At 40.9% G+C, this 23,747-nt stretch overlaps 1 protein-coding gene across 2 annotated transcripts in view; it reads right to left on the minus strand.

The window, feature by feature from the left end:
- Positions 1-23,747, minus strand: part of USP24 (ubiquitin specific peptidase 24) — a 74,485-nt gene that overhangs the window by 11,998 nt on the left and 38,740 nt on the right. For both annotated transcript variants that reach the window (XM_083447947.1, XM_083447948.1), the window contains exons 25-54: positions 22,657-22,767; positions 22,200-22,298; positions 21,954-22,124; positions 21,114-21,199; positions 20,899-20,992; positions 19,692-19,847; positions 18,511-18,608; positions 17,257-17,352; positions 16,910-17,138; positions 16,527-16,686; positions 16,214-16,369; positions 15,867-15,937; positions 15,180-15,340; positions 14,325-14,386; positions 13,310-13,501; positions 12,412-12,529; positions 11,306-11,450; positions 10,945-11,064; positions 9,761-9,886; positions 9,203-9,301; positions 9,012-9,094; positions 7,446-7,587; positions 6,855-6,974; positions 6,216-6,436; positions 5,590-5,714; positions 4,790-4,931; positions 3,685-3,835; positions 2,087-2,182; positions 757-860; positions 541-654 (exon numbers count right to left, since the gene is read on the minus strand). In XM_083447947.1, the coding sequence (XP_083304073.1) occupies positions 541-654; positions 757-860; positions 2,087-2,182; positions 3,685-3,835; positions 4,790-4,931; positions 5,590-5,714; positions 6,216-6,436; positions 6,855-6,974; positions 7,446-7,587; positions 9,012-9,094; positions 9,203-9,301; positions 9,761-9,886; positions 10,945-11,064; positions 11,306-11,450; positions 12,412-12,529; positions 13,310-13,501; positions 14,325-14,386; positions 15,180-15,340; positions 15,867-15,937; positions 16,214-16,369; positions 16,527-16,686; positions 16,910-17,138; positions 17,257-17,352; positions 18,511-18,608; positions 19,692-19,847; positions 20,899-20,992; positions 21,114-21,199; positions 21,954-22,124; positions 22,200-22,298; positions 22,657-22,767 (3,848 nt within the window). The remainder of the gene's footprint in view (positions 1-540; positions 655-756; positions 861-2,086; positions 2,183-3,684; positions 3,836-4,789; positions 4,932-5,589; positions 5,715-6,215; positions 6,437-6,854; positions 6,975-7,445; positions 7,588-9,011; positions 9,095-9,202; positions 9,302-9,760; positions 9,887-10,944; positions 11,065-11,305; positions 11,451-12,411; positions 12,530-13,309; positions 13,502-14,324; positions 14,387-15,179; positions 15,341-15,866; positions 15,938-16,213; positions 16,370-16,526; positions 16,687-16,909; positions 17,139-17,256; positions 17,353-18,510; positions 18,609-19,691; positions 19,848-20,898; positions 20,993-21,113; positions 21,200-21,953; positions 22,125-22,199; positions 22,299-22,656; positions 22,768-23,747) is intronic.

Below are 23,747 nucleotides of genomic sequence, written 5' to 3' on the forward strand. Positions count from 1 at the left end.
TCTCTCATGTGCTAGTAGAAATCTGCAATCCCTGCCTTTTACTCAAGTGTGAAATCCAATATTTACACTTCTTTGAGAGTAGAAAGACTGGATACGGTCACTTAATAGCCAAACTGAAGGTGCCTCATAGAATGTAAATGATATCTATGTGCGTCTGACAGGAATTCTTCAAATCAGCAGGACTTAATACCATAACAAAATAGACAGATTAAAAGGAAGCAGTAATTGACTGCCTAAAGCAATGTAGATAGGCTTTCCACTGAAAGTCGTTCAGTGTGACAGAGCTTGTCATTTGGAGCAGACACATGCCTACACACACACACTGACTCACTGTGCACTTAATGGATCAAGCAATTTTTATATTCATGTCATAAATTATATTTCCTGCCAGAAATATAGCTAAAAGGCTATCTGCTTCTCCACAAGTAGATCGTTCTCTCATATGGCTTATTCATCCAAGTATACAAATTTTTGAGTACATGCCTCTAATGAAGATAAGCGAGTAGTATATAATACTTGTGTACTTATGTTGATACTTACTTTATGAGCTCTCGCCCTTCTGCCTCAACTAAATATTCAACCAACCATTGACAAGCTTCAAAACTTTTAGAAACCAAAGCATCAATGGTTGCAATCCATTCTTCTATGTCAACCCTTAAAAAACACACACACAAAAAAAATCACAGCAAGGTCAGCAAGACTTCAATATGTGAAATATAAGTTTTCTCTCTTTTAAAAAGCTTTAAAAAGTGCTACCTGAGTTTTTTCTTGGTTCGCAGACATGTCTGGAAGAGGAACTGGACTGCTAGTTGTAAACTTACTCTTGCCATAGATGGATAATGGGGGTGCTTTAACTTTGTCTAAGAAAAAGAAAGTGCATCACATAACACCACAAATACTGGCCTTTCTGGTAAGATTATTAAACACAGTTTTCAGACTGGAACTGAGATGGTGCCAAAATAGTTTTAGGATGGCACAAGGTAAAGAGAATTATCTGAGGTTTCAGAAAAACGCTTTGTCAAATGTCTAATGACTTCCACTCTTCTGCTAAGCTCCTTGGTGTTTAAAGAAAGGGGGAAAACAGCTTCTGTCCCTTGGATTATGCTCTGGGAGCTGCAATCCAGCACAAACTTTTCCTCATTTTTTGGACCTTCCTCTTTAGCTCAAACCAAACTATGAGTGTGTGCAGTGGCCTCAATATTTGCCTTGTAACTGTTATGTGTTTTAAAATTCTGATCCATTTTCAAATTGCTTCCTGCTATTTGACTTGATTTGGTTTTGTGTAAACAAAATTCTGAGGTTCTCATTCACTATAATGGAGAATTGAAAAATGGTGTAACTCCCCCCGCCCTTTGACCAAAGTGGATGAAATTTACAAGGGTGAGGGAAGCAGGTATTTGTCTCTTGCCTTTTCGCTTCATACAATAATTAAAGGGGTGTGTATTAAATGCTTCATACCAGCCTTTTCATTCCAGTGGTTGTGTCGTCTGATGGGTTTTATAGGCCTACAACAAACCATACAGTCTTAGGGTGTCTAAAATGTTGGTTGCAGAGTTTGGCTGTTTCAGTTTTCTTTGTTAAAGCAGAGTTACACAGGAGCTAACATATATGTGTGTGAGTAGCTTCTAATTTCTTTAAAAGTCCTACACCGCTGTGCTTTGACAAAAAACACAATCTAGAGCCCTTCAACAACATTTTGGACAGCCTTCTTGCAAAGTGATGTAGGAAAAAATAGATATATGAGGGGAAAAGTACAGAAACAATGGGGCAGAAAAACATAAAGTTTGGATCCAGCTTGGTGGAGGGCAGCCCCACAAATCACCCTGTTATTTGGCCCACAAACAGGCAATGAACACCCTAAAAGATATAATCACAGACTAAACATATGTTTTACTGCAGTTAAGTAATCAAAGAGGCCATAGTATGCTATATCAACAATGCATTCATTTTTTAAAAAGAAGTTTGCTGCTGGATAGTCTTAATTTCTCCCCCTCTTCCCACTGAGTACAGTTTATCTTGTTCTGGCTCCACTGAGCCTCAGCAATTCACTTCACTTAGTATCTGAAAGATAAAATTAATCACTCACAGCATTTAATGAAGCTAGTGATAAAACAAAGCTAAAATAGTCACTGCTGTAGACATCTCTGTTCTTCATAAACTTCAGGTTTTCATCTCTCACCATCTGAAATGACAACACATGTCTGGTTTTAGAAATAAAAGTCAAGGATATGTTTAGAATTTCTAAATCTTTCTTACAGAAAATATGACATTTTTTAAACAAAAGCATCATTAAAAGCAGGATGTTAGAAGCAATGTATATCTCATACTGTATGTTTGAAATGGCATGATTTGGGCTGAATTAGCTGTAATTATCACCAAGCTAATCAAGTCATACTGGAAAGGCTCACTGAAAACATCAGGCTCAGTGTGCTGCAGCAGTGAGATTAATGGCAACTTCTAAATAAATAGAAAATAGAACTCACATTTATTACAGTGCCATAAAACAGCAACTAAACATTCACATGATTTTCTGTCATGAATGCTTCAGCTGAGATTCCTGCATTGCAGGGGGTTGGACTAGATGACCCTTGGGGTCCCATTCCAACCCTACAATTCTATTATTCTATGTTACTAGTGCTGGCAAAGATAAAGGGGCAGCTACAATTGAGTTGTCCACTGAAAATGACAGACATTAGGCTTACAAGAGAGAACTATTTCTCTCTTGATTACCGTATTTTTCGCACCATAGGGCGCACCTTGTTTTAGAGGGGGAGAACAAGAAAAAAAATCTCCCCCTCTCTGCCCAGTGCCCCTTCAGAGAGAGGGAGAATTTCCCCCCTCTTGTTTTCCCGCTCTAAAACAAGGTGCCGTTTAAGGTGCGTTCAGGCGGCTACCTTGGAAGCCTGGAGAGCGAGAGAGGGAAGCCCACCACCAGCCCCAAAGAGCAGGTCAGGGAGCAGTGGAAAGGCGCAGCGGAGAGGCTCCTGTCATAGCCGCGCGTCAACTCTCCAGCCGGGAGAGGGTTGCGGGGGGCTTCTTTAGCCCCGTGCGCGCTCTCCCGGCTGGAGAGGTGACGCGCGGCTATAGAGGCTCCTGCCATAGCCGCGCGTCACCTCTCCAGCCGGGAGAGGGTCGCGGAGCTATGGCATCTTCGCTCCATAGGACGCACACACATTTCCCCTTCATTTTTGAAGGGGAAAAAGTGCGTCCTATAGAGCGAAAAATACGGTAATTTATCGATTATCGATTCTTACAACATGAGGAAATGGTCTTCAATTGAATAGCTTTAAAATAATAAATAATAATAAATTTTTATTTATATCCCGCCCTCCCCAGCCGAAGCCGGGCTCAGAGCGGCTAACAACAGTAAAATGATAAAACATTCTAAAATCATCTCATTATAAAATTAATTCCAATCAAATTAATGGCAACTATTGGGCTAGAAGTTCGGTGAGGATTGCCAAAGGAGGGAGTCAGGCTGTGCCCTGGCCAAAGGCCTGGTGGAACAGCTCTGAAGTGTCACCTCTAAATCTATGAGATTAAATCTTGATTTTTGTTTTGCTCCAGAACAATTCAGAGAGTAAAAGATATACCTATATCCATTACACCTAGAATTTTATCTATTGAGCTTGTGAATACCTGACATTTTCATAGTGTTATCTAGCTGCCATTAACACTGTTTACCTGATATATCCGAACTGGCATTTTCTCTACAAATAAGCCTTTCTTCTCCCCTTTCTTGACCAACTTGGTCAAGATGGACAAGCGGTCACTACTGGGTCTATGGGGCCGTGGCGATGATTGCGGTGAAACATCTGGTGAAGATGGAGCAGACCTGGGAAATAAAACGCATGTAAGCTCAATGCTGAAAATATATTCTTCCCTTTGCTTGACAAAGTGCAAAGCCAAAGTTCTCAAGTATGTTGTGCATCTAGCAATGCACATTTGATCATAACTTTACGTTCTGCACATGGAAGGCCTGAACTCATTATATGGCTGATTGTGGCTACAATCCTGCATCCTTTGCTAGGGCAGCACGCTGTGGAACAGTGTTTTCTAAGAAGCCAGTGTAGCTTCTCCTCCTTCACCAGGTCTCCAGGGCTGTTTACTGCTGTGGTGCTGAGTACATTGCTCTAAACAGATGCTCCCATGCATTCAACAGCCTGCCAAGCCCTCTCTCTCACAGCTCTGCTTCTGCTTCTGCTACTACTAATACACTGTATCTGTAATACCCAATGATGTTCATAACTGAACCATTTCTTTTTCATAATGAAAAGAGGCTTCATAGAGTCAGCTGGCCAGCCCCCTGCTAATGGGAAAAAATGAAACAAGGTAAAGAGAAAACCAAAGGTTTCTCTGACTAAATGTTTTTTGGCCGTTTTAGCAGGATTTGGGTTTCATGGTGCAAGTATTCACCCCCAAATGGTTATGTTCCACTTTTTCAAGGTTATATCTTTAAAAAGTTTCAATACCGTAGCTTGTACAGTCCTATTCCTTCATACAGCATTCACCTCCTAAATGTCTTGGATGCCCCTGGTCATAAACATACTAACAGAAGCTGTCCTGAGCTTATGCGTAACCAAATTATAGCCTCAAGAGTACTCCTCTGAACAGAAGATTATAAATTCTGCAGAGGTCCCTCATGGAAGGAATAAGCTTCTGGTTAAGTAGCTTAAACACACACACACACAGAGAGAGAGAGAGAGAGAGAGAGAGAGACTGGAGGGGAAGCAAGATGTTCTGCTTGTGCAGGGATCAGATAACCGGGGTTAGAGACAGGTAAACTTACAAAGACAGGTCCTCAGCTTCCTGACGCACGACGCTAACTCTGCTTTTCTTTGGCAAAACTGGCGAGTTCTGGTCAGAGACTCTCTGGTAGAAGAGCATGTAGGCATTCCAGTAGCGGCGGCGAACATCAGGGTATGGATTTGCTGCGAAGAAGAGATATCCTTATAGTTGACTGACCTGATTCTTGCAGCAGGAATACTGGCCTAACTACAACTTTCAGGCAGTTGTTAATGGAAATCTACACATTCCAACGGGGAAAGAATAAATTGCTGATTAAGGGGGTCAACAAGAAACATTTTCTATGGCGTTTTATTTTCCAAAGGCAGGTGGCTCACTTCCGTTTCACGTCAAACATTTTTCTCCCCCCCACCCCCGGGCCAAGAAAAGCAGGTCTGTGCAGGAAGCAGCATAGCACTGATATGCATGCATGCTTCACTGTGTGTGTGTGTGTGTGTGTGTGTGTGTACACACATGCACAGAAGCAATACACTACACATCACATGCATGTTTCACGTTGCTTCCTACATGGTAATGCCTTCTGTGTAGAAAAAGCATGTTTTTGTGTAGCAACTCTGATGACACCAGTTACACTCTTCAGTTCCCAATTTGTTAAGGAGCCATATGAAAAGAATAAAAAACAACAGTACAGCAGCCATACAGTATGTCAGTAATATATTAAATTTTTCTGAAGACAGATGCCAAACTTCCACATCAGCAACTGTGATCCTGTAACTCAGCCCTGAAGTGAGTAAGATTTAAATGCAGGGGAAAGTGATAACGGAACACAAAATTTATACTTACACTGGTCATAAACTTTGGGTCTATACTCTCCGCCAAAGCATTCATACTCCAAAGTTTCATCATTCAACTCAAATTCTTCAACAACTGTGTCATTGAATTTGAACCATTTTCCTTTTCCACATCCCCTGTTGGTAACACACAGAAACACAAGCCATGTTCACTGTCAAAGATGATGGCTTAAAAATCTCAACAAAGTTTCCTAATAGCTTTCCAATTCTCATGGCTACCAAAGAGATAATCTGCATTTAGAATGATTTCATGTTAAAATCAAATATGGAACAAAACAGATCTGAATATAAAGGGATCAGAAATCATAGCAAAAATTACACATTCACCACCAGTCTGTTTCATACAATGATTTAAACTTTATAAAGATCATCCCTCCTGTCACACACATCCTTTGAAAGGAAGATTCTGGTTTTGTTTTAAGCCAGAGCTACCCCATTGCATTTGCAAAAACTTTCAAGCATACTGGTATACTTTCATACAGAGCTTTAAAAAGTGCTGTACAAAAATGATGCATTTGCCAGTAGGAGTTGCAAGTTTAACACTGCATGGTCTTAGCTGCTTTAAAGTACTCAAGCAAAGAATTAATAGAGCCCTTCCAGAGCAGACTTTCTCCTTACCTTCTATCTTTGATAAAGGAATAGTAGTGCCCTGCATGGGCCTGACCACTGTGCACTATCACCCCAACCAGCTCATAGTTTTCTGTAGGGGCCACTTTCTTCCGTGGGGATCCTGCCCCTCCCTGATCGATGTGTCGCCCATTGTCGCCAACTTCCGAGGAAGAATCTTGCCGGGCCATTCCTGAAACTGTATAGGGTTCCATGTTCAGCATCCAGGGGAACTGTTTGAAAGGAAACACTTCCGATTAAATTTAAACCTGAGCCCTATTACTTGTTTATAAACCTCCTGTAATTACCTAAAACACAGGGTGCCTAACCTTTAAAGGTTGAACACAGGAAATAGTTTATGGGATGCAGAGTCATAGAGCAAACCAAATCTGTTTTTCCAGGACTCAGCATGGAACTTCCAATTTTTTCCAGTGAGGAAGATTATGGACTTCAGCTCAGAAAGCAAGTCACAATCACTTCTTTTGAAACTCTGCAAGCACCATTAGTAGTTAGGGCAGGTAATGTCAAAGGCCTATCAGAGGGACAGAGATACACCATGGGCAACATGCATACTTGGAACAGAATAAATAATGGTGAGAAGTAAAGATTCCATTCCATTCCTATGGAGAAATAAAGAGCAGCTGTGCTTACCTTTATCTGTTCATCGTACTTAATGGAACGTCCACTTTCCCAATCAAATCCAAATCTCATGAGGTGGATCACCAACAAGCTAGGCAGAGCTTTAATGCACGTCCGCTTTACTGTAGTTCTCTTAAAAATAGAAGAGAGTCACCTCCAGCTACTCATTTTAGCATCAGGGAATGCATACTTCCTGCTCACTGTAGAGAAGTTTTCTTACAATTATGGATTTAGGTTGATAGAATCAAAGAGCAGGAAAACTATTTTCTAAAGACTAACTAATTCCTTATCAAATCATTTACAACACGTCTTTTCTCAAAGGCAAAAACTTTCAAACATACAAATATTTTGTCTCTGCTTTGCCTAGGACACCAATATTCTGAAGTGACACCCCCCGCCCAATATATATATATACTACCCTAGTACTCATCGAAGGAAGTGCAGAATATCAATGTGATAAAGACAAGAACACATTAAACTTGAGGGCTTGGACTAGACTCATTCTCCAGATCTCTAAGTGTACTAACACACCCTGGGTTGTCTCTCCCTTAGAATTTCAGAGGCATTTTAACTGTCACCAGGGAAGTGGGGGAGAAGCATTACCTTTTCTTTACATTTCTCACAGTAATATGCATTACTTCCTTCCAGAATTTCTCCTCTAACAAACTGATCCAATGAAATTTCCAGGCTTTGACATGAAGTGACTCCTAGATTGAGAGCCATAAAGGCTTCCTCCCGTTCATACCTACACCAAATTGGATAATGAAAAAGGGTTAGACTGCAATACTACCAACTCTATTGTTTCATGGTTTAAGAGGTGTCTCTTTTTGGCAATATCTTTAACAGTCAAACCCACTGCAGACATGAGGCTTATCATCTCCTTTGATGGTTTACAGAGCAATCTTAATTTACACTGGCTTAAGTTAAGCCTATTTCCAGCTCTGTGAAGGAAGAATATGATTCACAACACCCATTTTGCTGGCTAAGTTCTGCCGGGTTGTGAGGCCACATGACTTAACTGCAAGGGAAAGGTCTAAGTCTCTCCTTGCCCTGTTCCACCTCTGCCAGGCCCTCAGAATGCCTCCCTTTTTTGAGACTTCTGTCGGCAACCCTCTGGCTCAGACAGGGTGAAAGACCTCTGCCAGCATATCCCCAGCTGAGGAAGCTCAAAATCTGCCAGAACCAAACCCATTCATCCCAGAGGATCTTGAGTTTGGATTGTGCTATAAGACGGCAGGCTATAGACTCATGGCTCCAACCCGTCCTCCCTGCAATTTCAATCCTGGTGAGGGTTTGCTGCTTAAAAACTAACCATGGTTACTATTTGTGAAGAATTAAGTAGTAGTATAATTACAGATGCAATACTAACAATATTGACAAGAAAATGGGGGTGGGGGTGTCATACAGGAAGGGGAGGCGGGTGCCATAGAAACAGATCTATGACAGCCTTCCCTCACCTGGCAGCCTCCAGAGCTTTTGGATTCCAAATCCCATCAGGCCCACTCAACATGGCCAATGATCAGGGATGATGGGAGTTGTAGCCCAAAACACCTGGAAGGCACTAGGTTGGGAAAGGGCTAGGAAAGAGACTTCCCAATCAGACATCTTTTGCTGGTAACATGTTTTCCGTATTTGCAACCAAGCTGCTGTGTTTTATTTCTATTTTTAAAAATGAAGAATTGGCAACGGCTTTTCTAAACCCTAACCTATGAGAATTATAAAGGCTTGAGAAATTAATTTAGAAATCTAATGTAATGTGTTGACTGAGAAGCGATCGGGCTCCTCTCCCACATAATCCAGAGAAGGGAGGATATAAATGGTTGAGCCTTGAGAGCTCTGTGCTGTTGCAGAGCAGGCAGGGTTAGGACTGGTTAGGCCATATCCCATGGAATGTTGAAAGCTGCCGAATGACTGACATGGCCCTGCCTGTGGAAAGGAGAATTCCATGCCTGAATCATGCTAATCTGCAAGAGAAAAAGTTGAGGGGGGGATATTGGCAGTGTACTTATCAAGAGCTTTTACTCCTTTAAAATGAAGTCACTGAATGGCACTAAACAAAGATGAAAATCAAGCACTTCTCCTACAATGTTCCAGTAGTTAACATTAAGAGTTCTTTTTTCCAAGTAGGCTACCCGTAACTAGCAATAACCTAAGTTAAAATTCACCCACCTATGAGGACAGTCCTTGCAGATTTTCTGATCAGAGTAGATTCCCTGGAAAGTGTTCTTAAATATTTGGTCTCGCCCTATTTTCTGTAAGAGATAAAAAAAATGCTAATAGCAACTAGCTTATACATGAAGTGGCTGTTAATGAAAAGAATTACTGTGTAATTATAACACCATAACAAACATAAAAATAACCTTGAGGTATTCATCCATCTGATCTATAAGACTTGTGAAGAACTCATAAGCATCTTGTTGTTCACGTACATAGAGCTCCTTGTTCCACATCTTGAAGATCTAAAATATAAAATGTATTCCATAGAGTCACTGCTTTAATATACTGAGACTCTTAAGGAAAGCATTAGATGCTTCTTAGTTCCCTGGAAAAAGCTTGCCACCCAGTGGAAGGAGAGGAGAGCATCCCAGTGATCAGCACCACTGGATTGTGACCAATAGGGAGAACTATATATTACAGTTGCACCTTGGAAGTTGAACGGAATCAGTTCTGGAAGTCCATTCAACTTCCAAAATGTTTGGAAAGCAAAGTACAGCTTCTGATTGGCTGCAGGAAAATAGTTTGCAAACTGGAACAGTCATTTCCAGGTTTGCGGCATTCGGGAGCCAAAACATTTGAGAACTAAGCTGTTCGAAAACCAAGGTAGATATTCAAACAGGTAAGAGTCCTTTTAGTATTGCTGCGTTTCAGTATGTTTAGACCTAAATCTACATGTTAAAATTGGGGGTGGGGAGAATTACCTTCCAGAAATTTTCAGGTATGTAATACTGCAGCTTGCTCTCCATTAAGTGACCAAAGAGTGACTGAACTTGGTAGAACACATTGTCATCGGGATTGTCCATGTCATCGTCAATCGAAAGCAATGCCTTTAGAAACAATTGACAAGGAAAGTTATTGAAAATGCATCACACTTAGGAACAGTTCAGTGTCGTCAAGAGTTGGTAAGAGCAGTAACCAAGGTATTTAATATTAATATTCAACATACCCAGAGCTTCCTTATTAACTGTTCTCAACTTCAACAAGCATACTGGTTAGGAAGATGGAAGGGACGAAAAGTAGGGCAACATGGCTGGCCTCACTGAAAGGCTTCTCACCAAACTGCACTACCTCAAAGGACTGGAATTCATTCTGTCCCCTTATAGGAACTGGGTGGAGGAGAGATCACAAGGCTCCTGTATCTGTCCTCCAAGCAAAGCAGGAGCAAGAGCCTGGGCTTCAAATGCCCATGTGCTCCAACTATGGCCCAGGTGGGCCCAGAGATATTCTTCAAAGGAAGGGGAAAGAGGGTGAGCAAGCTCCAGCTCTGTGTTTAGCCTCCAAACCTTTTCAGAGAAGAAAAGGAATCCTGCTGCTATCTGGGAGGCTTGGGGATGATGGGCCAATTGTGTGTGTGCTTCTCCTGTTGTTTTGTTTTTGGTGCTTGTGTTTGTGTGCAATTTGCTTTTGTTGTTTGGGGCTGGGTGTTCTCCTTGCTTTTAATTATTTCCAAAGCTATGCTTTTTGTCACTGCTGGGGTATGCGTGTTTTGCCTGGTTTTTACTGTGTTTATTTTGTGATGTATGTGTTTTCCTGGGGATGCTGCATGTTTGTTTTGTCTGTATTTTGTCATCTACACAAGTGTTTTGCCTGTGTGAGCGTCAACAGTTTTTATTCTATGACATGGGCATTTTATGGTGTCCCAGAAAGTTTTGGATTTCTAAATGTGCCTGAGCCAAAACCCTATCACCAAGGTTAGAGATCCCCTCATTTACTACATATGAATCTCAGCCTTGTAATTTCTGAACTAGGTAGTTTTGGATTTACCTCAGAGTTGTGGCCCATTTTCATGATTCAGCACTCCTTCCTTCCCAGAGTCCAGACTATATGTATGAAGCTAACAGGCATCCCAAAATAATTTGCTTTAAGAACATTAAATAAAGATTACCTCGGGAAGTCCTGGCTGCATATAGAGCTGTTGGAAGACTGCATTCATGTAACATGTTGCACCTCCGTTTTTTAGCCCCACAAATCCTGAAATGGATCGACCGTCTACAGGTGGGAGATACTGGAAGATAGGGAGGCAGAGAGCAGAAATTTGTAGCAAAGAACTTTTAAAGCATTAATGGATATAATTATTAGAAAAACTGAATATCCAAGAGACTTTCAAAAAATATTCATTATGGTTCCTTCCAACGCTACAATTCTATGACTCTCATTGTTTAATCCATTCTGAAGATCTGACATTTAGCTTCATATATACATAGCTGGAGTGAAAAAAATTACCTCCATTGAAGTAACGCACTTACATCAAATTCCTTGGAAAGAGCTGGATCAAGCTGGTGATGCATAGAGAGCAGCTCTTTTGTAATAAGCTGTAGATTTGAAGGCGAGCTATCTGCCAGCATCACCAGCACTTCATATGCTGCTAATCGGCTATTCACTGTACTGCACCTAGAAGGGAGCAAAAAGAATCTGTTCATGCTGCATATTCAGTTTTCATACTAGCAAGATATATCAAATGACCTACTTCCAATAGTTGCCAAAGGGAATCCAAGTAAAGTTTAATGCCCATCTGTGCAGTCCAATTTTAAAACCGTTCAGGGCATTTTTATTTCCTGGACCAGTGGATGTTATTTATTTTGCAGAGGAAGGCAAGGAATAAAAAAAGCCTGTGTGCTTATCATTCCCTCCTAAAGAAAGACTGGTTCCAGGATGTAAATAAAATGACACTTAAGCAGAAAAGTGCCTAGATTTCTGCATAAAATCCCAAGCTCAGTGGCTAAGTTAAGTTACACCCATAAGAGAAATTTACGAAAACAGTTAAGCTGATTTCTTTGTTTCTGGGTATGGCATTCAACATTTTAAGGGAGTTATGGACTGTGATAATGCACGGGTCAGCTACACCGGCCCTATGGTCCAATAAATTATTCAGATGCCTTTGTGCTTCTGAAAGAGGGATTGAGCTTTGCTTTTTAAAACAACTGAGCCCTTTGGATTTTGTAATGGACCGACTATACCCATTCAAATTATGCACAGTAAAAATAAATAGTTCTGGAAGAGCATTTGCAATATTGCTTAATAATCTTCAAGAATTTGAAATGTGATTCTCCACAGATATGGAACATCATGTTCTAAAAATGTAATAAAGAACATGAGAGCAATATAGATGATTTATAATTGAGTAGTATTTCAATATGTTTCTTAATAGCCTCTCTCAGGAACCACATTTATTCTCGGTTATTTAATTTCTCGGCACACTCAAGCACTGCTTATGAAGTTTACTTCAATGTCTTTTTTAAAAAAAGGAAATTGTTCCATTCTGCACAAAGCTGATTGACTATTCAAGGATGGTAGATCTGAGCCCTCTGTGCTTCTTTGTTTAATACAACAAAAGTCCTCATGCACTCTTTACTTTGGATGAAAGTCTTGCTGAGTGGCAGCCACACTGCCAGCTGGAGAATGGCTGTTCAGAATAATCCTAGATGCTCGGAAGAGGAAGTCATCTAATAATGGTTTGATCAAAGACGAACCTATAAAGGGAATAACACTATGTTCAATGTTGACCGTTACATGATTTATAATAAATGATCATGCAAGAAAAAGGTGTCCAGTGAGGGATCATGCTTTTCCTATCATCTCTACTTAAACAGGTCATAGGAAGCAGAGCTGAGAAAGGTCTTACTGGATAACTGCTGCCAGTCAGAACAGATGGCTTCACCTTGGCAGAACACAAGCCGGACTATAGCAACTTTCACTGTATTTAAAGAGCACCTCCACCAGAGTCTCCCCTCCCCTTTACTAAAACAACTAAGCAATGATTATCAAATGGCATCACATGCTGTTCCTGTTTTATTGTAAGATACACATACAGCTATCCGCACCCCAGAGAACGGTTATTTTTGTAATAGTTTATGACCAAAGCACTACGAATCAAATGTGGAAAACAGCAAATAATTTTCATTTAAGACCACTGCTATTTGAAGTATGTTCTAAGCAGGCAGGAAAGTGAGACAACCTCTGCTCACTCAGGTCTTATCCTAAGAGATAGTTGTTCATACTGCCAAATTTGCTGCATTTGCTTATTTGCCTGAAAGCTTAAACCTTGCTCCACAAAGGAGGTGAAGAACCATTCTCTTTCCACTGTGAAAATTAGAACTCTTGTTGCCTGTGGCAACCAGATGCAAGCAGCCTGACCTGACAAATTAGGAATTCTTGTGATCTGAAGCCTGAGCGATCTCAGCAGCGAGGAAGAAATGAAATCGCTAGGTTTAACATTGTAATGACACAACTAAACACTGAAAGCAAGTTACCTAGCATTTCCTTCTCTGTTCCGCAAAGTGACAGGAGGGTCTTAATGAGCCTCAAATGTCCCGCCAACAACACATTGTCAGCTTCACTGGTTTCACATTCAGCTGCACGGGTAGGTTCAAAGTTATCCAACCACGTGATCTCATCCTCCAACATAGCAGCTGGGCTAATCTTTAGCTGTTCCATTTCTGAAGCTAGGTAAGAAAAACCACATGGGTTAAGCCTACAGAACAGATGGACAAACTTAGGTTAACATTTTGTTTCATATAAAAGATATCATTTAGCTTAAAATGAACACAGAATTATTTTTTGGAAATGAAATGTCAAGACACAGGTAAACGTTCCCTTTTTTTTTTTTTAAAAAAAAAGTTATTATAAGGGAGAATAGCATTTTTTGGCTCTTTTGCCTTTCTATCACTTGCTCATACTCCTACATACATCCCCTAGTGGCAAAGAACATGCATGCATTATCCTGGCCACTCTTCCTAGTTCTATAAAACAATGTGAAAAAAGCCAAAGTGGCTCTTGTATGTTATTTCCATCCGCAAGAAAGTCGAATGCTATGGTAGTTGTAGTGTGTAGTTTCTTATGGTCTTGAAAAGGTAGGAAATGGTAATAATAATACTTTTATTATTTATACCCCGCCCATCTGGCTGGGATAGTACTGCTACCCACCTGTGTGCTCAGAGTCAACTACTAATCACTTGAGACAATTAGACTGCACACTAAAACTAAAGAGAAGACCCAGGCAAAAAGTTCATGAGAGAGGCAGATGATCTTTCACTTGACCTCTGAAACAGAGTTTTTAGCCCATGCAAATACAGTTCTGCACAGAACTACAAGGACACAAATAATGGAGGAAGGATAAGAACCCAAGAGAAACAAATTTCTCTCTCTCCATAAGCGCAATCAATATTAATTCTTGACTCAACTTCGATGGCACTGTTTACCATGTGGGTAAGGGACGTTTTCTTATGGTACATTAAGTTTCAAGTAGTTTTGATTCCTATTACTTACATGTGAGATCGTCCAATAACTGGCATCTAAGGTCAAAGTACTCTGTACACTGGGACAAAAGCCTAAAAGCAAATTCAGGCAATTAATATTGGGAGGGGGGGGGAGGAATCTCAGAAGCATATAAAATATTTACAGAAACCTTTACTTTCCCAGGTACCATGTACACATGCAAGATGTTTATTCAGACCTAGCCAACATGTTGACTTACATTCTATGCTATAAAACAAAGGTTTGCTTTTATTTTAAGTTCACAGTAGTGAATTGTTTGTAACGATCATCATCATTCATCCCAGAATAATATGTTGAAATGCTATCAGCTTAAAATCCCCTTCTCTGAAAGCAGATCTGGGATTTGGTGTTCATATTTAATGTTTAACTTTTAAAGCAAACATTGCTGCACATTCAACATCATGGATGCTTATGTTCTTATTGGAAATCTAATGGTAACAGGAAGAAGACTGATGTTTTGTTATTGGCATGTATGTAATTTTAAAACAGCACTCCCCCCCCCCCCCCGCCACAGCGCTATTGGTTTTTTGTGCATTTACTATGATCAACAAATCTAAAAGTAAGTTAGCATAGTATGCTGGCTGATGCTACTGCCTCCAAATGCTTATCCTCTCTTTGTACTGGGTAGATTGTGGTTCAATGCTGCAGTATGATTCAGTAACTTCCTGGCTATTCAATTCCTATTCAAGCAACCACAGGGGAAATCATAACTTCTCAGTTCACTTCTAGCACTCTTTCTCCCCCGTTTCACAAGTTTTTACTGCACTTGTCTTAAATAAGCATTTAAGACAAATGCTTATTTTTAATTCTTACATTCTCTATTGAACAAACATGCCTCCAACTTGCCTCTGGTTGACGCCTCTCATGATGCTGGTAGGTGACCAGAGCGGCAGCTGAGCAGTAAGGACGACACTCAAAAGAAATTGGTTTGGTTTTTGTATATCAGGGTGAGCTGATGTGTCTGTCTGACTGAGGGTATACAATTGGTCACAGGCCACGCGACGAATCTGGAACAGGGCAGAAGCACATGTCAGATCACAAAACCTAATACCAGTGTCTTAGAAAACTATTAAAACACTCAAGTTACTATCGTAATTTGTCCAAGCTAGCTGAGACAGACAAGCATGTAAGGAACAGAAGTGACCATGCAGGCTCTTTCTTGAGTGGGCACTAGGACAGCACCAAGTGTTGTCATCCTCCAATTGCCCACTTGAGGCAGGAAAAAATGTCATCAATCCATTGCTGCTTTTGAGGCAAATCTTAGTTTCAGTTTTAAACTGGCACATCTGTATAAAGTATGATAAAAAATGCTGGCAGTTAATTTAATTCCCAGAAGTCCAGTCCTCTAAAAACACAGCTTTCTCATCCTAGGAACTTGCTTGCTTGAAAGTCAGTGGCATAGCCGAAGTAACTTCACCTGTAGCAAATGTTTTTCAGCTGCCACTGGCACGAGCACTTGGTCCATGCTACAGGGCAGAACATGCCCTGCTCTCTGCAAGAGAACTGCTCTGAATATAAATGCAAGCACCTTACCTCTGCACTTGGCGAGCCAAGTAGTATGTCTATGATAAAGTCAGCAACACAAGGGAGGTTGTAAAAAGATCCTAAGAAAAACACAATGTGGATTGTCACAATTTCTTTCGTGAGAAAGCACTATAGTACTTAATACTCCTAGCATTAAAATATCATTGGGAAAATCTAATAGAATCATTAGCGTTATATGGCGTTACAGTAAAATGTGGGTGCCAGATATAAGCAGAGGTTGAGAGAAAGTGAAAACAGAGCTGGATGGTAACAAATTGGGACTGGGTCTTTGTGGCACAATTGTATGTAGGGTCAGGAAACAACAGAAAAGCTTCATCCACTTCTCTCAGACCTACCTAGCTGCTGACTGCGGAGCTGTAGGCATGTAACTAAGAGAGACAAGGCCTCTCCTGCAATCAGTGCATCTTTGGTGGATACAGAATGCTGCCTCACACAGATCCCAGCATGCAGAGCTGTTGGTTCTCCTTCACTCCCTGAACTGCAATTGCTTCCTGCAATATGTTAACAAGTGACAAAAGATTAAAAGAAGTGTAGATCTCTCAAGTTAGGAATGAACAGCTACAGTTGTGATAAAGTCTTATGAGCAACACAGAGCTGAGGTCATTGCCAAATCTCAGCTGTTTCAATTCTGTCAAGTCAGTGGCGTACCTGAGCTGCTAAGACGGTTACGAATGCCAACAGGGAACAGCGTGTTGCTTTCTTTGATCGGCTGGCTGCTTCCCACCAGGTCAAGCCGCCCTGCAGCAGCAGCCCATGAGAGTCGCATAAAACAAGCAACTGTGGAAGTGAAGTCGTTTGCTTCCATTGTCTGGGGGAAAAAAAAAAAGAATTCTTGTTCAAGATACCAATGTGTTAGGCCAGAAAAGCACTTACAGGTGACATCAAATCCAAGGAACATAGTTGGAAACAGGAGAAAAACTCTGGTTTTCTGGCAGTGTGTCATTTTTTTAAAAAGGTACTAAAATTCTGCAGAGCAGATGTTTGAGCTCTGCCTTTAGCAGGGCTACTGCTGCCACATTAGACCTACTTACTTGGATTGCAACCCGTGCAGCAGGAATGATCTCCTCCACTCTGATAGAGGACCTGTCTGACACAGATAGCTGGCGATAAGAGGACTTCTCTGGGGTTCCACACATTGACATCTGCCTGGTAGTCTGCCGGCTCACATTACGGAATGGGCGTGACGATAGTGTTTCCACTCCATGTTTAACAATATCGTCATCAAGAAAGGTAGGCATGGTTTGCCCAACAAGCAAAAACCTAAACATAAAAAGAATTGTGTTGTTTTGAACAGTGAAGGCACTATGTACCTTAGGAAGATCAAACACTGAGCAGATTAGGGTCATGCATATCTACCTTTGAAAAATCAATCACATACCTTGCCAGCTGCAGACAGATTGAATAAACTCCCTGTCTTGTTTCATAATCCACTTCTGATGGGATGGAGTCTCTCTGCATAACATTCACCACCAAACTGGAAAATAAATTTAGAGATTTTTAATTAAGACAAGAAACATATAACACATGTAGAAGTCTGTTGGTTGAAAATATTTCCCTGTATTGATGAGGATTAGTATAATGTGTTAATCACTTAAAACAAAGCAGCCTCACTAACACTATCACTAAATCAGGGAGCCAGTTGACAGGCTCCACCAAATTCTGTCTATCAGCAGGTGAAACGGGGGAAAGCAAGGGCTCTGATGTAAATCAACTTTTTTCTGCACTGCACAATGTTCTGGACACCGATCCAATGACTGTGCCATCACAATAATGGCAGCACCTGTCACTTCCTTCCTTTCTGTGGTCCAAAGGCATACTCTTCTGTTGGCGTGTTATGGCTCAGTTGGTTAAAGCATGGTGCTGATAATGTCAAGGCTGCAGGTTCAATCCCTGTATGGAACAGCTGCATTGCAGGGGTTTGGACTAGATGATCCTCAGGGTCCCTTCCAACTCTACCATTCTATGATTCTAAGCACACAACTACTGGAGACTAGAGATATAAGCAACTCTCATTTGCCGGTCAAGTACTGAAGTACAAATATGCTAAGAGATGACATTTAATACTTACAAGCTCCAGCTTATTTTTTTAAAATTCTAATCAACTATTTAAATTATTATGACTTTATCAGTAGGGCATAGTCAATGCCATCTCAGTGCCTCAAACTGTCTACTCCTATTCAAAGTTAAGTGCAGATTCAATGATCAATGGCATAGTACTATCCATTATCCAGAACTCTTTGACAAAGCATTTTCTGCAAACACCTTAACAGATTTTGGGAGGACAGCACCGACCACTGAAAGCAGTATTGAAAAAGCAAGGATATCCAGGTTGCACTGCAGTTTTGGCACCTCTTTGTGTAGGATGTGCGAAGAAAGGCTTATGGAAGTGGAAAGGTAACAGGAAAAAACCCTTGCTGCAATTTATTCAACATCATACACAGAAAGAAGGCAAACAACCTAGTGTAATTTATGTTGTCCTCACAGTATTTGGAATAGCTGCTCAAATACTACTATTGAGAGCACCACTTACAGTATTTATACTGGTATTAAATGTATACTGAGTGGAGAATACTTAAAGGCTAGTTCTCGCACAGATGGAAGGTTCCACTTCAGAATATTTATTTCAACTAACCTCAAGCCACCTGCTCTGAGAAAATTTTCGCAGAAAGATTTGGCACAATTTCTTGCCATTTCATCATCCGCTGTAGGCATTAGCTTGGAACTCAGGACCTGAAAAATATTCAGACTTTAGGTAAGTGGCAGAGTTTCAATGGAGCAATACACTAAGCCCCTCTCTCACCCACAGGCAAAGTATGCTCAGCTGAGCAAGAGTTCATATTACACTCTAACACTGCTACTCAGAATTAACTCACCTTCCTACGGCACTTGGTCATCTGAATTCAATGAGACCTTTCAATAATGTTAATTAATTCTTTTATCAACACCTGTTATATAATTAAGAACATTAACACAGTCAGAGGTCCTTGAATACTAACAAAGCTTTCATGAAGAGTGTTTCAAGGCCCATGACAATCCCTGTCATTTCAAGAGAGAAGTTATGGTATATTTACATAGTATGTAAAAAGAATGGAAGATAAGGAACTACAAGGTGGTGAGGGAGTGCCATGCGACCTGGTAAACAGATGTTTAGGTGGTTGCAAGAGAGCAGGATCACTACTATGGAAACCATGCAAAGATAACCCAACTATGGACAACTGGAAACACAGTGTCACTGCAGCAGAGTTTCATCTTAAGAGAATTCAATGACTCCTTTTTGTTTCCTAGCACTGTGTGTATTCTGTATGTTGGCATGCGGCTGCAGGTGTTTTTTTTGTTAGTCTGGGCTGCTTTTTATTACTTGCCTTTCCCCCTTTTGGGGGATGGAGGGTTTTGCATGTTTGTTTTGCCAGCTTTGTTTTGTGTGTGCTGGCATCACCCCATTTTTCTTCTGTGAATGGATATATTGTGGCATCCTTTATATTTTTTAGTTTTCCAGATGTGTCTCAGGACTTAAAATATTTGAGGACCCAAGCACTAAACTATAGTTTAGCATTAAATGGATGAGCCTCAACAAATCATTGGGTTCACAGACTGCCTTTTCTCTCTCCTCCTCCGAGTTTGTTGACACTTGCCTAAGTCACATTTTAGTATTATGGTGTAAACCAGGTCGCTGACTGGAGGCAAAGTTTCATACAGAAAACTTTCCCAACTCTACCTGGAGATGCCAGGAACTGAACATAGGGTCTTCTACATGCAAAACAAAAGAATTGATATTTGGCCCTACCCCACACTTCCATGCCAATTTACTCTTACCTCAAGATTGTAAAGTACTCTAAAAGTAGACATTCCTGGGGCAAAAGACCTGAAAAGACTTTCAAGTATTGAAGTAGCGCTAGGCTGGTGTTGATGCTTTGTAGACAAAGAAGGCGACTTTGAAGACTGGGAGTTTGATTCAGAGAGCAATGTTTTCTGAGAAAAGAATAAGCATAGAGAAATACAAATAAGAAGGCAGTTCTGATATACAGTAACATGGTTATATAGCCATGACAGCTAGTCTTTGGAGTCCTGAACTTCCTAAAAGTAATAAAATCTCTTGCAAGCACCTTTTGCTATATTCTATACCAGGGACAGAGGACTCGTGGCCCTCTCAGTATCGCTGGATTACAAGTCCATCCCTGTCTACTGGTGCAGCCGACTCAGGCTGATAGAAATTTGACGTCTGGAGTGCCACAGATTCAAGATCCCTATTCAATACCATAAAGAACTATAAAATACAATCTGCAGATTTTTACAAAGTTTATGCCCCACCCTTCTTTTTCGATGCACCCCAGTGTAAATACAATTTCTCTTTAATTAGTATTTTTTGTAATTTACATTATTATTTTTTAATAGCTGGCATCCATCTGTCTTGGGAGACAATGGAGGAGTGTGCCTTTGGGGGTGAAGTAAAACTCTTGGAAGGTTGCAGCGTGAGAGATACGGGAGAGACATGTTTTGTGAATGCCAGATTAATTTTAACGTAGTTTGCTAACTTCTATGAAACATGGTTAGGACCCAATGACTATTTGCTACTATCCTATATAGGTAGCTAGGCCAGCCATCCTTAAGGGTGAATGTTAAATGAGCCTGTGGCTTAGGAACTTTATGAGTAATAGATTCTGTGCCAACGTTGAGATGAAGCTAGCAAGCTAATACCCGGCTGTGCTAACATGGCATTTTTCCTGCCCCAGTGGCGATAAGCACATTAGCCATGCTATCTGAATCCCTAGAAGGAAAGTAATGTGTGCTAAGCAAAGGAATCCCACCCCCCGCCAAAGCAACACATCATTAATAATAAGAGAAATAAAATTAATTTAGCCAGTGATGGTTCAATTCTTGCTCCACAATGGCTAGCATTTCCCCAGAATTTTATAATGCCTACAATTTAATGCCCTACCTATTTCTTTCTCCATTCCTTTCAATCCCAATCTCAATCAGTAAAACTAGACTATGATTGTGTAGTTAACAGAAAAATATATACCTTTCGTCCAAGAGAATCTAGCTGATCAAGAGCTTCCTGAATAGCTGGGTCAGTAGGAATCAGCAAAAGAAGCCTCCGTACTCTCAAAGTAATCCTGAAGAATACAAGAGACATATAATGTACTCAATTTCTGCTGGGCTGGACACTATGCCTACTGGTAAATGCTTCCGAAATTTATTTATTTTTGCAGCCACAGTATTTCTACAGTGTCTTACCTTGGCTCTTCTAGGTTCGCAAGCTGGTACAGCATGTCAAACACATTACACACAAGAGCCATTACCACTCCAGGGAGGGATTTTTCCTGAGGATTAAGAACACACAATTAACTCCCCTATTTCTTAAGCAATTTGTTAGGGTTCTCAATTTTTAAAAATTGAGCGATATAAATTTAAAACCTGGCCTAGGGATGTCAGCTACTTGCCAACACAAGGCACTGAATCCTGTATACTTCTCTCTCTCTCTCTCTCTCTCTCTCTCACTCACACACACACACACACACGTCTGCAGTGTTGATCTGAAATTCTGCCAAAGAAACCACAGCTTCACATTTCCAATACTTTTAACTTTTATGTACAGAGTGGACCAAAACATTACACCTTGGAATTCTAAACTGTGTCATCAAATATAGTGAACAGCAGCAGGGAGGATGCTTTATACTTTTTCCATTTCTGCTTACAGTTAGAACTACTTCAAACAATTCAGATGCATTCATTTCTGAAATGATCACTGAAATCCTGCATTCATCAAAATCAGATGAGAAGGGTGTGCTAGCAGTTCCTGCTGGATTTATCAAGCATCTCAATTCAACTGGGAAAAAGTGCAGGATCAGTGTAGTAACTGCATGTAGCACTAGCTCACTTCAGTTTATTTTCAACTGATTTTCAAATTCTGACAAACTAATTTTATAAAGATTTGAATCACGACTGTCCAATGCAGGGTACAGAGAAATGGAAGATACTGGAAAGCATTTTTTTAAAGTGAAAAGAAAACAACTTAATTAATGAAAAAGTGTCTTTGTGTGTATGAAATCTATATTTACTCGCCCCATGTTGTACCTGTTCCATTGCATATGATGAACTGAAGACATTACTACTGTTGCTGGAGCTAGTGGAGGAATCAGCAGAGCTTGCTGATGGGGTTCCACTTCCTGATGTCTTTACTGTAAGTGCTTGTTCTTCAGAGAAGCCCAACTGGTGAAGTAGCTTCTGATCTTTATTCACTGTTAGCTGAAATACAATATCTTTTCTTAGCTTCTGCAAACCGTACACATCTAGAATATTGATAAAATCATCCTAACATACCAAGCTGTCATTTGCAAATATCTGTATGTTTTCCACAGGAGCATTCAACAGCTTTGCTATCTTCCATCTGACACTCCCTATGATCTCATTGCTATGAGCCTGCAAAAATGAAGTGGAAGTTAGTTCATTCATGTTCTCAGTTCTAGGAAGTATTATTAGACAGAAACCAGTGACCCATAAGGGAAACTTTTCCACATTATCCTGCAAGCCCCATTTACTCAGCATAACCTTGACAAATGCATCTCTGGGTTATTTGTGGGGCATAGGAATTTGTTCATTTTTTTCTTCAAAAAATGAAGCCCGGCCTCCCACAAGGTCTGAGGGACAGCGGACCGGTCCCCTGCTGAAAAAGTTTGCTGACCCCTGCTTTGCATCAACACCCAACTCCCTTTTTGCTGAGAATTTTCACACCTGAAATATGAGTATTTTAAAAGGCAATAAAATTGCAAGAGCATACCTCTACTGTAAAGGTATCTTTGGTAGATTCATACATAACATTAAGTGTTAAAAGATGTCCATGAAAGGAGGCACCGTGAGGTAGAATAGTACGTGGAACGGAGTAAAGGTCCTGTGGAAAGAAAGTGGTAAAAATGACCTTTGACACAAATGATCAAGGAACAATTTAAAATGTAAACTGGCGTAAGCTGATCAACTGAACATTTTTATCTGTGTTTTAGCTGTCACAATGATCTGTCCATTATACAGCAAAGACTTCCCCGACCTGGTGTGCTCCAGATATTTTGGACATCATCATCGCTGCCCATGCTGGCTGAGACTCAGTGGCAGAACACCTGCTTTGTATGCAGAAGGTCTCTGGTTTAATTCCCAGAAGCTCCAGCTGGGGCTGGGAATGCTCCTGCTATGAAATCATGAAGAGCCACTGCCTGTCAGTGTAGAGGCCATGCAGCTCCAAGTCTATGCCTTTGCCACTGCACTGTTCATGGGTCTTGTCCCTCAGCGAGTTAGCTTGGTGCCGCATGGCCTGTGGGTGGAGAGGGTTGCGGTGGTCCAGAATGGAAATCTTCTCTCCGGCCTGCTCCTAGGTCATTCAAAGGAGACCCAATTTCGGGTAAAGCTCAGTGTTCTCATTCACTTGGGTAGTAAGCAGGGCCCATGATCAAGGAGCAGAATCCGATCACTGCATGCTACTGTTGTTGCAGTGGGCTGTTAAGGGGTAGTAGTAGTAGTAGTTGTTATTATTAGGACTTCTTAGTCACCTTCCAAGGTATAAATTTCTTGCCAAAACTTGAGAGACTGGGGCTCCAGGACCAGTTCACTAGATCACTTGCCCTGCCACAGTTCAGCCAAATACAAAAATAGGTAAAGGCAAAGGGTTCAGTCGTGGCCGACTCTGGGGTTGCGGCGCTCATCTCGCTTTATTGGCCGAGGGAGCCGGCGTACAGCTTCCGGGTCATGTGGCCAGCATGACTAAGCCGCTTCTGGCGAACCAGAGCAGCACATGGAAACGCCGTTTACCTTCCCACCGGAGCGGTACCGATTTATCTACTTGCACTTCTGACATGCTTTTGAACTGCTAGGTTGGCAGGA

This window comes from Podarcis tiliguerta (assembly GCF_965153285.1).
Source record: "Podarcis tiliguerta genome assembly, chromosome: 6".
In the NCBI taxonomy this organism is placed as follows: Eukaryota; Metazoa; Chordata; class Lepidosauria; order Squamata; family Lacertidae; genus Podarcis; species Podarcis tiliguerta.